We start from the raw sequence: 13,798 nt of genomic DNA on the forward strand, positions 1-13,798 counted from the left end.
GTTCAAACGATAAGATCTTCGTAGAATATGTAGGATCCAATATGGGCATCCAGGTCCCGCTATTGGATATTGACCGAGGAGTCTCTCGGGTCATGTCTACATAGTTCTCGAACCCGCAGGGTCTGCACACTTAAGGTTCGACGTTGTTTTATGCGTATTTGAGTTATATGGTTGGTTACCGAATGTTGTTCGGAGTCCCGGATGAGATCACGGACGTCACGAGGGTTTCCGGAATGGTCCGGAAACGAAGATTGATATATAGGATGACCTCATTTGATTACCGGAAGGTTTTCGGAGTTACCGGGAATGTACCGGGAATGACGAATGGGTTCCGGGAGTTCACCGGAGGGGGGCAACCCACTCCGGGGAAGCCCATAGGTATTTGGGGGGGTCACACCAGCCCTTAGTGGGCTGGTGGGACAGCCCACCAATCCCCTATGCGCCAAGAAATAAAATATCAAAGGAGAGAAAAAAAAAGGGAAAGGTGGGAAGGGGGAAGGACTCCCTCCCACCAAACCAAGTAGGACTCGGTTTGGGGGGGGGGAGAGTCCTCCCCCCTGGCTCGGCCGACCCCTTGGGGATCTCTTGGACCCCAAGGCTAGGTCCCCCTCCCTCCTCCTATATATATGGGGCTTTTAGGGCAGATTTGAGACGACTTTCTCACGGCTGCCCGACCACATACCTCCATAGTTTTTCCTCTAGATCGTGTTTCTGCGGAGCTCGGGCGGAGCCCTGCTGAGACAAGATCATCACCAACCTCCGGAGCGCCGTCACGCTGCCGGAGAACTCTTCTACCTCTCCGTCTCTCTTGATGGATCAAGAAGGCCGAGATCATCGTCGAGCTGTACGTGTGCTGAACGCGGAGGTGCCGTCCGTTCGGTACTAGATCGTGGGACTGATCGCGGGATTGTTCGCGGGGCGGATCGAGGGACGTGAGGACGTTCCACTACATCAACCGCGATCTCTAATCGCTTCTGCTGTACGATCTACAAGGGTATGTAGATCACTCATCCCCTCTCGTAGATGGACATCACCATGATAGGTCTTCGTGCGCGTAGGAAATTTTTTGTTTCCCTTGCGACGTTCCCCAACAGTTTTGCAGTAAGAGCGTATACTCTTCTGTAATCCTATGCCTGGTTTCTTCCTAAACCATAGGTCAATTGGGGGCTTCCACTCATTGAGTTCAGCCTGAATACCCTCTTGGCTAGCGAAAAATTACAGCATTACAAATGGTTATACTGGACTATGTGTTGGACAAGTCGCCACATGGACCTATGTACTCAAGGCAAGTCAATCCGTTATTTGGACCCTGAACTCGCCTTGGTTAAAACATAAAAGTTACCGGCCAGAGACACACATGGAAAATAGAGAAACTATTGGTTCATTGAACCTGCTTCACAGAAGCTTGACTCACGCCTGATCAGCCGGTCTAAAACAACAAGGCTTTTTTGCAAAAGCTTCATAAGGGTAACACTAGAGTTTTGCAAACTCGTCTTATCCTATCAAAACTCATTGAGTCGATAATTTTTTTACTTTGAGCCGGCTTTGATTATAACTCACCCCGGCTCATATTTCTTGCCGTAACCCGGGGGCTGATTTATTTCTCGCCATATCCCGAGGGCTAATTTATTTCTTGCCATGATCCAGGGGGCTGGTTTATTCCTCGCCATGCACTTACTGACTCGACTGTTGTTTTCCCTAACATACCAGGAATTTTTTTGAGACATTCCTTGGTTTATCAACAAATTGCAGGCAAGTCATCCATAAGATTCAAGGACTACCAGTGGTTCCATCAAAAAACAATACGACATACTTGGTATTCCACACATACTACCAAGGCTATTACATGGCTCGCATGGCCAGAAAGGGTGTCATCCCCCAATAAAGTAAGGATCCATGGGCGCATTAGACCACCGCCGAGTTGCCTTGCTTTGAGCTCTCCCCGCCTTCGATTCGTAAGTCGCCCAGTTTCCTGTTACACTTGGACAAGGAAATGAACTTGTCTTCATCATCAAGGAAGAGAGATAGATCCATGTCAAGATCAAAAGGATTCTTGGGACGACTAGGAACCAGGCTAGCAGTTTCATATGAAGGAGGCATCACCTTCTTTTTGCTCTCGTCATAGGCGGCTTGGTATTTGTTCATATCTAGTGGCTGCCAGTTGAGTCGCCGCATAACAAGATTCTACGATGGTTCGGTGATAGTCCACCTTGGTGAATTCTGACCCGTCCTCTTTCAGCTCGGGGTAGCCGGCGACTATTTCTTCGGTTTTGATCTCAGGGGCGTAAGCTAAGCACCGACTCAGGGTGTTCAACACTCCCTTTCGGGCGGCTGATCTTTTTAACTCATCTATCTGAGGAGGCAATGGAGACAAGAATCCAAGCATCTGCTTGATGGTCATCACTGGTCCCTTGTTTCCCATCACTACCTTGATTGATAGCACGCCCCCGGTGTATAGCTGGTCAGCAAAGGTATATATGGCTTTCAACTTAAGGAGGAAGTCGTCTGGAAGATTGGCGGCTTGTGCACCTGCGAAGGGTACATCAGTATTGGATAATTTTTGATACCATATTAGTTAATCAAACAGTTAAAGGATAACCCTTACCAAACATGGAAACTGTCATATTGGACACATGCTTTTTAAGCCGGTTAGCTCTTGCTGGGCGGCTTCGAGTTTCTCCTCAGCTTGCTCCGCATGCTTCATAATGGCAGCTTGATTGGCCTTGGCTTTCTTCTCAATTTTTTTTGGTCAGCCTTCATCTTCTCATATTGCATTATGTTTGCAGTTGATGAACAAGAGCTTGCTCAGTTTGCAGTAAGCGGAATTTCGTCTCCAACTCGGAGTGGGCATCATGTTGTTCAGCCAGATTTTTCTTTAAGTCGGCCACAGCCGACTCATTCTGTGCCACATACTCCTGCACATCAAATTTGGGGAGACAAGTTTCAGCATTATTGCAAGCAATACTCCTGATACTTGGAGGCTAATGTATGATTTTTATCAAAATCATACCGTATGCAAGACCCGGCTCATCTTCCAAAAGATGACCCGACCCTTGGGGGCTACAGGTTGAGGCTTTTTTATAAGACCCGACTCATCTTCCAAAAAGATGACCCGGCCCTTGGGGGCTACAGGTTGAAGCTTTTTCCCTACTACAAAGACCCGTCTCATCTTCCAAAAAGATGACCCGACCCTTGGGGGCTATAGGTTGAGGTTTTTTTACAAGACCCGGCTCATCTTCCAAAAAGATGACCCGGCCCTTGGGGGCTACACGTTGAAGCTTTTTCCCCACTACAAAGACCCGTCTCATCTTCAAAAAGATGATCCGGCCCTTGGGGGCTACAGGTTGAAGTTTTTTCTCTAAATACAAAGACCCGGGTCATCTTCCAAAATATGACCCGGCCCTTGGGGGCTACAGTTTGGAGATTATTTCTAATACAAAACCCGGCTCATTTTTCAAAATATGAGCCGGCCCTTGGAAGGCTAATGGGTGTAGGAAAATACATAAACATACCTCATGTTTAGTCCTCATAAGACGGAGCAAGCTCTTGTTCAGTTTGAAATCCCTCTCTAGATGACTTGTGAAGCCGGAGCAAAGCTGGTCAAACTCCAGCTTCTCATATTGGGGGAGCTTGAGGGGTTCTGTGTCTGCATCAGGGGAAAGGCGAGTTGCCTTGGATGTATGTTTGGAAAGCACGACAGTTGGAGGAGTGGAGTAGCCAATGCCAGTAACCACGACGTTTGGATCGTCAGTCTCCTTTAGAGGGCTTGGAGGGTTACTCTGACGAGCGGTCTCATTCAAAATGACGGGCGAGTCATCCCGGGTTTCGGGAATATCGCCGACAGGAATATCACAAGCCAGCGTTTGCTCCTCATCAGTCTCAGGAACAGAGGTGCTCGCGCCTAAAACATCAGATGTTCGAAGAATAGAAGGAGAGTCGCCGGTTTTTCTTCTCTTTTCCTATGCCCTGCGACAAAGGCATTAAGATTAAAAGTGCATATCATTGTTTATCAAAAATTGGATTAGCAAATAAAAACTCACCCTTGCACACGAATCATCGGCGGGAGAGCAGATATTGCCGAGTCGCGAGATGTAGGGGGAGAAGTCTAACATAACAAAGGCTTACAGTTTTCAAAGTTGCGAGTCATATTTCACATGACAAAGGGTATAATACAACAAGAATGTACCTCGCTGGTGCATTTCCGACCAATTGTCTTCTCAGGCAGTCCGGTGATCAAGTCGCCAGAGCGACTACGGGTCTTGCGCGAGGGAGTAAATCTTGCTTTCTTCAAAAGGAAATCAGGGTCCATGTAAGCATGTGGGTGAGACATGGGCACTTTTCTGCAGATCCGCCTGGCTGGTCTAGGGGAAGGAGAAGGTGAGTCGGAACAAATGGAAATTACCTCGACTGCATCATTTTTGCTCTCATCGACGTCACCCTACACATAAAGATGTATGGTGTAAACTTAAGTCGGAACACATAGATGAGGAGCGAGGGGAAAACCTTACTTCTGAGGGTGCCTCATCTGCGTGTGAGTCGCCAACAAAAGATGAATCTTTTGTGGCGGCTTTCTTTTTGCTCACCGTCTTCTTCTTTTTTGGTGGCACCTTGGTGGACTTCGGGGCGGCCGCTTTGGGGCCCCTTCACCAAAACACATCGGTTTTCTGATGGGTGGTGGCAAATCTTAAGCCACGAACATTGTTAAGTATAAGTAAGACGAAGGGCGGCTTGGATTCTTACTGGTGGCACCGGGTTGGCGCGACAGAAGGCTTTAAGACCGATCTTGGCGCATTCTTCCAAAGTCTCGTTGATTAGTTTCTTGATGACTCCGACAACTTCGCTTTCTCAGAGCCGATGGCGGCTGGCGTACTGTGGATGGTCTACTGTGCCGTCGTAGTCATACATCAGCCCGTCACGGCGACTCAGGGGAAGGATGTTCCATTCTATCCAACAGCAGAATAGGTCGATCCCGATGAGCCCGTTGTTGTTCAGAGATTTCAACTCGGAGAAGATTGGGATAAACTCTGACTCTTCCTCTTATGTGAGCTTGTCGAGAAATTTGAAGTCCATGGGCATGCGGTCTGCTCTAAAGCCCGAGAGGGGGTTCTCGCCTGGTGGAGAAATGTCTCGGGAGTAGAACCATGACTCGACCCAGCCTTTGGGATGGCTGGGCAAAAGAACTGTTGGGAATCCACGCTCGCGGCGTCTTTGGATGTTGACTCCTCCAAGCTCATGGTTGGGACCGCTGGGAAACTCGGTCCGGCGGCTTAGATGAAAAAAGTTCCAGAATAAGGGGACCACGGGTTCTCTCTGCAAATATACTTCGAGAAGACCTGGAACTGGCATAGGTTGCTGATGAAATTGGGTCCCAGATCTTGAGGATGGACATTGAGGAAATGCAGGACGTCCCGGAAAAACTTTGACCCGGGCGGTTTAAAACCACGCTCAAGGTAAATCGGTAAAGATTACCACTTCTCTTGGAGCGGGGTTGGGAGTCAACTAGCCCGGGGCGGTTCTCCAACCAATGGTTTCCTTGCGGTCAAGCGTGGCATCATCGACTTTGGTTGCTAACCAGTCACACTTCGTAATGGCCATGACTACAAAAGAGAGGGGAACAAGGCGACTCAGTAAAAGACTAGGAGATGTTCTAACCCGCCGGTATGGGCCTAAGGTGTTCGTAAAAGATTTGGTAACCCGCCAAAATATTGATGTGCATCATAGCCCGCTATTTGGGCGATCTACGGGTATATCTTCAAAGGTATTCTAACTCGCCCTACAGACTGGAAGAGAAGGCATCATGGCTATAGTAATGAAACTAAGTCGCTATGAAGACTGAAGCTAAGCGGCGACTCTCAGAGGCGTTTTCTTCCTTAGAGATATTCTCAGCCGGTGAACAAACATGTTTCTAAAGATGGGCAGTAAATTATGGATCTACGAATAGGTCAAAATAGAAGGATATTGCTTGAAATAATGGTGATAAACTATGCGTATAACACAGCGACAGTGTTGGTCAGCAGTATGCAGATTTAAGCTGGCAAAGGGACGTGATTAAATGGCCGAAGCTTGCTACTGCCTAAGGTCTATCACGGGAACATGGAACGGATCTAAAGTAGTTGAGGGTGTTCATCGCATTGTAGAAACTAGCTCGCAAGGGGCTACCGTCATAGCATTCTCGGCCTAACCCTAAATGGTGGGAAGGAGCGTACCTGAGAACAGGGGATCGATGTCGGGGACGAATGCTCGATGCTTTGTGTTCCTTGACGCTTGGGAGGTCACGGTCGATGAAGAAGCTCCAGGAACCGGAGGCGACGCTGGGGCGCTAGTGCTCGGAGATGGCGCCGAGGCGCTGGTGTTCGGAGACGAAGGGCGCGAGGAAGACGAGGATGAAATGGAGGTTGGTGACGGGGTACTCTCCCCCCCCCCTCATTTCTCTCGTTATTTAAAGGGCAGGAACGGAAAACGAGGCTATCGAGGCGGAGATCGAGGCGACAAGTCAGAGATCGCGATGATAGCGCCTAGATTTTCGGGATAAGAAATTATGGGCAAAAGATCCGTTGACGGTTACAGTGTTAGGAGCCCTGGAACTAAGGGGATGAGGTGACGCCGTTTAATCCTACATGGCGACTCAGGATAAGTACAATGGATGGCGACTTAACATTCGCCGAAGGTTAGAAATGAGGAGAGTCGCCCCAAGTTGATGGGAGTTTATTGACACGAATGAATTCACGACAATCTGGGGCCTAATGTTGGGGATATTATCTGTGGGTAACCCGCCCTCAATAGGCCGAGTCACCAAAGGGATGACTCACCATTAGCTACGCGCTCTACGGCCCAGGAGCTGAAGGGCGGTTCAAAAGGATCGTGCGGCTGATGGAATATCAAGGAAAGCTCCTGATCATGGGGAACACGGCGACTTAGAGATAAGGAAAGCTACCAAGAGTAGAATGACAGGACTTTGTAAATCCAAGGCCTCGACCTGTATATAAAGGCGAGTCCCAGGGAGAGGTCACGCGAGTTAGAGAGAATCGAGAGCTAGGTCAGGCGAGTTACGCCCTCCTTGTAATTGAAACCATTATTAATCCACATAAAGCAGGACGTAGGCTTTTACCTCCTCACGAGGGGCCGAACCTGGGTAAATCCGAGTCTCGCTTTCGCTCACCCCCTTTCAGTCGCCACCAAGGTGCGATGGCTCCATCTCTAAGTTCTTTCACGAGGACATCTGCCGTGACAAAACCACGACAAAACCCCAGAACTTATTGGGTGTTAATCACATGGTGATGTGAACTAGATTAGTGACTCTAGTGCAAGTGGGACACTGCTGGAAATACGCCCTAGAGACAATTATAAATTAGTTATTATCATGTTTCCTTGTTCATGATAATCATTTATTATCCATGCTATAATTGTATTGATTGGAAACTCAAATACATGTGTGGGTACATAGACAATAAAGTGTCCCTAGTATTCCTCTGCTGGACTAGCTCGTTGATCAAAGATGGCTAAGGTTTCCTCGCAATATGAGTTGTCATTTGATAACGGGATCACATCATTAGAAGAATGATGTGATGGACAAGACCCAAACCTTAAGCATAGTGTTTGATCGTATCCAGTTTACTGCTATTGCTTTCTTCATGTCAATTTATCTATTCCTATGACCATGAGATCATGCAACTCACTAACACCGGAGGAATACCTTGTGTGTATCAAATGTCGCAATGTAACCGAGTGAATATAAAGATGCTCTACATGTATCTCCGAGGGTGTATGTGGAATTGGCATGGATCAAGACTGGGATTTGTCACTCCGTATGACGGAGAGGTATCTCGGGGCCCACTCGATAATACAACATCGGAACAAGCTTGCAAACAATGTGACTAAGGAGTTAGTCATGGGATCTTGTATTACGAAACGAGTAAAGAGACTTGCCCATAACGAGATTGAACTAGGTATGGAGATAACGACGATCGAATCTCGGGCAAGTAATATACCGATGGACAAATTTGGAACTGCATACGGGATAGCTGAATCCTTGACATCGTTGGTTCGATCAATATAGATATTCCTAGAATATGTGAGAACCAACATGGGCATCCATGTCCTGCTATTGGTAATTGACTGTAGAGGTGTCTCGGTAATGTCTGCGTAGTTGTCGAATCTGCAGGGTCTGCACACTTCACGTTCGGTGGCGATTTGTTATTGTTGAGTTATATATGTTGGTGACCGAAAGTTGTTCAAAGTCCCGGATGAGATCCGGACGTCACATTGAGCTCTGGAATGCTCTGGAGATAAAGATTTATATATAGGAAAGTGGTATTCGGGTTCCAGAAAAGTTTCAGATGTTCTCGGTATTGTATCAGGAGTGCCGAAAGGGTTTCGGGGGTCCACCGGGAGGGTCCCACACAACCCTAGGGGGGCACATGGGTCTAAGAGGCGGCGCACCATCCCTTGGTGGGCTGCCCAGCCGACCCCTATAGGGCCCATGTGCCCAAGGGTGGTGGAGGAGTCCTCCCTAGGGTGTCCACCTCATTTGTTGGAGGTGGAATCTTCCTCTCTTTGGCCGGCCAGTTCTCCTTGGAGGAGGGGCCAAGGCTAGCTGCGCCCTACCTACCCCCTCCTCATATATATAAAGAGGGAGAGAGAATATGGCACTACCACCCCAAGGCATATGTGCAACCCTACCCCTCCCAAGATAGATTTCTCCTCTGAAACGCGTTAGCGGCAGCGCTTGGCGAAGCCCTGTTGAGATCGCACCACCACCACCGCAACCACACCATTGTGCCGCTGGAGAACTCATCTACCACTTCATCCACGCTCGCTGGATCTAGGTGGTGAAGGCGTCATCAGGATGTACGTGTGCTGAACGCGGAGGTGTCGTCTGTTTGGCACTTGATTGGGACGTTTGTGATTGGAGCACGAAAACATTGACATCAACCACGTTTTTCAGCACTTCCAGTTAGCAATCTACAAGGGTATGTAGATGCACTCCCCCTCCCGTAGTTGTTGATCTCCATAGATTGATCTTGGTGAGCGTAGGAATTTTTTGTTTCCCATGCGACGCTCTCCAACAGCCGCCGTCGCCCATCGCAGATAGGGCTTTTGCCCGGGAGACGAAAGGGCGTGGTGGAGGTATAGTCTGATCCGACGAACGTCTCCTTGGAGAAGAAACGACACCCTCGGGTGTCGTCGCCGACCAGGGCCGGCAAAGGATTTTTCTCGATATGAATCCCACCTCCAGCTCCATCTGCATCGAGGACCAACGCGACCTAGATCCATACAGAGAAAAGCACTCCGTGCATGGGGGAGGCGATCAGATCCACCACCATCCGTGTCACCTCCCGCCACCGGGATCCAGATCCAGCCGCCACCCTATCTGAAGGTCCGACGACGACCGACACACCTCACCAAAAAGATCATGCAACTGCCATGAAGCCGTCCCGCCGCCGAGCCCGACTCCCAGCCCGACGCCCCTATTGGCCAGTAGCAACCCACGCCGCCGCCACCAAGCAAAGAGGGCAGAGATCCCCGCCGCCGCCCACACTAGCCGGGCTTCGCCCGATGGCGCGCCCAGGCGGAGGCCGAGGGAGAGGGGCCGGGGGAGAGAGGCCCGTCCTGGCCCCGCGCGGGGCGACGCGGAGGAGGAGGAGGAGTAAGGAGATGCGATCTGATGGATGGTCACTCCGATCTCCATTGGAATGGTTTTTCTTCTGCAATATTTAAAGACTGAAGTCTTAACTTCTCCAGGTCCTCAAGAACTTCTTCCCATATATTAATTTTATTATGACCCTCTATACTTTCCATATGAATTGCATGAACCGTTGATGACCTTTTTTTGTCCATTATTCTAAGAATAGTCATGATGCATCTGTTGGATCTTTTCTTACTTATCAGGCATTCCACGCTTCAAGCTACAAACAAATATTACTACTACCATCAGAAAAATATCCACCCAACCATTTTTATTCATACATATTTAGATACAATATGCATCTTACTTCTTTCTTTTTCATACTAGCATAAAAGTCCCGCCGCAACGCGGGGGATATCTTCTAGTTTCTGTAATAGAGGTGCCTCGGTAAGTGTATGTGCTATGCAAATAATCACTAGTGCTTGAGAAAAAATCGGTTCGTTTTTCAAAACACCTTTTCTTTAATCACCTTGCATTATATATGTGGGCGAAGCGAGCAGCACACGTCCTCCAGCTAATACTATATATAGGGGCTCATGAATAACAATAGCAGCAGAAGCACACCAAGCTAGACTCATTTGGCAATAACAGGTGCTACATTCGGAAGTAAGCTTTCGGGGAAGATGGGCATCCAGTACCTCAGCAGTTGCCAAGGCACTCGTGCTAGCATTCATCTCCCTCGTGATCCACAGAAGCTGGTGCTGCTCAGGCGTCCCAAGAGCAAGATCGCATGTCCTCGTAGCAGAATTGTTGGTGCGCTCCCGCCGGGGCCGGTGCCCTGGCCGGTTGTGGGGAACCTTCCGGAGATGGTACTCAACAAGCCGGCATTCCGGTGGATCCATCGAATGATGGAGGACATGGGTACCGACATCACCTGCGTCCGCCTCGGCAGCGTGCACGTCATCGCCATCACCTGCCCCAGCATCGCCCGCGACGTACTCAGGAAGCAGGACGCCAACTTCGCCTCCCGCCCGCTCACCTTCGCCTCCGGCACCTTCAGCGGCGGGTACAAAGACGCCGTGCTCTCGCCCTTCGGCGACCAGTGGAAGAAGATGCGCCTGGTGCTCACCTCGGAGATCATCTGCCCGTCCCGCCACCGGTGGCTCCACGACCACCGCGCCGACGAGGCCGACAACCTCAGCCGCTACGTCCACACCCTCGCCACCGGGTCTGCGTCGGGCGTGGACGTGAGGCACGTTGCGAGGCACTACTGCGGCAACGTCATCCGCCGGCTAGTCTTCGGCCGGCGGTACTTCGGCGAACCTCGGCCGGACGGCGGGCCGGGCCTGATGGAGGAGGAGCACATGGACGCCGTGTTTACGGCCGTCGGGCTCCTCTTCGCGTTATGCGTCTCAGACTACCTCCCGTGGCTGCGCGGTCTCGACCTGGATGGCCACGAGAAGATGGTCAAGGAGGCGAACTCGACGGTGAACCGGCTCCACGACACAGTCATCGACGAGCGGTGGAGGCAGTGGAAGTCCGGCGAAAGGAGGGAGCTCGACGACTTCCTGGACGTGCTCATCACACACAAAGACGGTGAGGGGAAGCCTCTGCTCACCATCGAAGAGGTCAAAGCGCACTCGGTGGTTAGTATAACCAGACATTATATGTACACAAGGGAAAAGCTTCCAAATTGATGTGTTGCATGCGATAATGGTGCAGGACATAATATTTGCGGCGATTGACAATCCATCAAACGCGGTGGAGTGGGTGCTGGCGGAGATGGCGAATGCACCGGAGGTGATGGCCAAGGCGGTGGAGGAGATGGACCGGGTGGTGGGCCGAGAGCGGCTTGTGCAGGAATCGGACATCCCGCAGCTCAACTATGCCAAGCGTGCATTCGCGAGGCGTTTCGACTGCACCCGGTCGCCCCCTTCAATCTGCCGCATGTTGCGCTTCATGACACCACTATTGCCGGCTACCGCGTGCCCAAGGGCAGCCACGTCCTCCTCAGTCGCACCGGGCTCGGTCGGAACTCGGCCATCTGGGACGAGCCACTCCTCTTCAAGCCAGAGCGCCACATTAATATGCCTGAAGGCGGCGATGTGGTGCTCACAGAGAATGAATTGCGGTTCATCTCCTTCAGCACCGGCCGTCGTGGGTGTTGACTAAATAGGCAATTTTCCGATTAGATTAATCCATGAAATAATTACTAACATGACATTGACTAGGTTCATGACATACTGATCACGGAGTATACTAGCAAGTACTACGCATATAGCAGAAACATCTACGCATATAGGCAATACTACTAGTGCAGACAGAAACAGGAGAGAGACAAACACATCATACCTTCAGATCGGCCAGTTGGCCGTAGCAGCAGCGGCGGCGGCGGCAGTATCCTCTGCCGCCTTCTTCTCGGCTTCGGCCTTCTCGCGGAGACGGTCAGCTTCGCTTGGTGAAGACATGGCGATGACGAGGGCGACGCGGACGTAGACGAAGCAGACGAACGGAGACGAGCAGTCGCGTGATCGCTCCCCAAAAACCTAATCGCCCCTCTCCCGTACAGGAACCGGAGATGCGAGGTTTCGGAGGCCTGCTCTCCCGTCGACCGTGTACACGGTAAACGGGACGGAGTCGCCGGCGGCAGCAGCAGTCAAGGAACGAACGCGTGAGGCAGATGTGATCTGATTCTCGTGTCGGCTAGGGTAGGCGATAGCCTGCTTATAAAGGCGGCTGGGTGGAGAGACGTGGGCCGAACCCACGTCCGAGTCGGTAACAGCCCACGATCCGACGTCTCGGATCGTACCGTGACCGGCAAAAATAAGCGCGTAGGTATGAGCTCGGCTCGGCTCATTCCCGCAACCCGTGGCGGGCGGCGGGGGAGGAGTGCGCGAGGCCACCTTCTCTTCTCACTCTCCAATAGCATGTGGAAGAGAGACCCTTATAAAGGGGTCCAACTTCTCCTTCACTAGCGGGGTGGGACTAAACTTCCCACCACCTTGTCATGCCACCACCTACATGGGCCCTTGGAGATTTTTCTGAAATTCTCTAATGGGCCTAAAGCCCACTACCAATTTCAACAATCCCCCACCAAATCTCAAGGGCACATCGTGTTCCCTCGTTCCAATCACTCTTTTAATATGCCAGCATTTCAGTGAAGACCTGTTAAGGTTGAGCTTCACCTAGAACAAGTAGCTACACCCCTTTACAACTGAACAATGGACTATGCCTTGAATTGTCAGTTTGGCGTAAAGGAGCTTCACCACAAGTCTTACTAGTACTAGACTGCCGAAGGTGACCCCTCGGGTGGAGCATATTAGTCACACTTGTGGCCTATTCATGAGTTTACTAGAGATCACCCAAATCTCATAGACTGTGACCAGCAGTCAAGCTCATATAGGTGTGTTCCTCCAAAGATCGCTCTGTAGGACAGCATCTTGCTTACATATAAGCCTTAGAACACATTAAGACAGTAGTCATCCTACCATACAGTATCCGAGAGTATTGCATCTCCAACGGAGTGGGTTAGTAAGGTTACTCTCCTCAATTCACCACTGGCTTGTTTTCCCAGGTTCTACTTCACGGGATCTCCGATCATATAGGTTGGGTTACTACCATGGCAACTCATGTGGGTCTCATACCCATCTCCCTCGATGCACTATCTATCACAACACGTGATAGCCCTTTAGTAAAGGGATCTGCCAGATTCTTAGCCGTTTGGATATAATCCAACGCTATCACTCCGGAGTTTCTCAAACGTCTGACAGACTTCAATCTCATTCTTATATGTTTGTTGGACTTCATATTGTCCTTTGAACTCTTCACTTTAACAATAACCTTCTGATTATCGCAGTTCATAAGGATAGCCGGAACCGGCTTCTCAACCACAGGTAAGTCCATCAAAAGATCTCGAAGAAATTCTGCTTCGACACCAGATGTGTCTAATGCTGTTAATTCTGCTTCCATTGTCGATCTCGTTAAGATCGTTTGCTTGCAAGACTTCCAGGAAACAGCACCACCCCCAAGAGTAAACATATACCCAGTGGTGGCCTTCATCTCATCAGCATCAGAGATCCAATTCGCATCACTATACCCTTCAAGTACCGATGGGAATCCCGTATAGTGAAGCCCGTGGTTGACAGTACCTTTCAAGTAGCGCATAATTCTTTC

General features: G+C 50.1%; 1 protein-coding gene across 1 annotated transcript; it reads left to right on the forward strand.

The window, feature by feature from the left end:
• The first annotated feature begins 10,308 nt into the window (after positions 1–10,308).
• On the forward strand, positions 10,309–11,450 carry LOC123429809 (tyrosine N-monooxygenase-like). Its single transcript, XM_045113797.1, has 2 exons — positions 10,309–11,221; positions 11,348–11,450. Exons 1-2 carry the CDS (start codon positions 10,309–10,311, stop codon positions 11,368–11,370), a joined length of 936 nt encoding a protein of 311 aa, XP_044969732.1. The 3' UTR covers positions 11,371–11,450.
• Positions 11,451–13,798: the final 2,348 nt, after the last annotated feature.

This window comes from Hordeum vulgare, chromosome 2H (assembly GCF_904849725.1).
Source record: "Hordeum vulgare subsp. vulgare chromosome 2H, MorexV3_pseudomolecules_assembly, whole genome shotgun sequence".
Classification (NCBI taxonomy): domain Eukaryota; kingdom Viridiplantae; phylum Streptophyta; class Magnoliopsida; order Poales; family Poaceae; genus Hordeum; species Hordeum vulgare.

Bases quoted from the DNA above. Each gene is read 5' to 3' on its own strand.
- LOC123429809 (XM_045113797.1), top strand. From the start codon at position 10,309: ATGGGCATCCAGTACCTCAGCAGTTGCCAAGGCACTCGTGCTAGCATT. The intron at 11,222-11,347 runs GTGAGGGGAAGC...ATAATGGTGCAG, and splicing joins GCTCATCACACACAAAGACG to GACATAATATTTGCGGCGAT.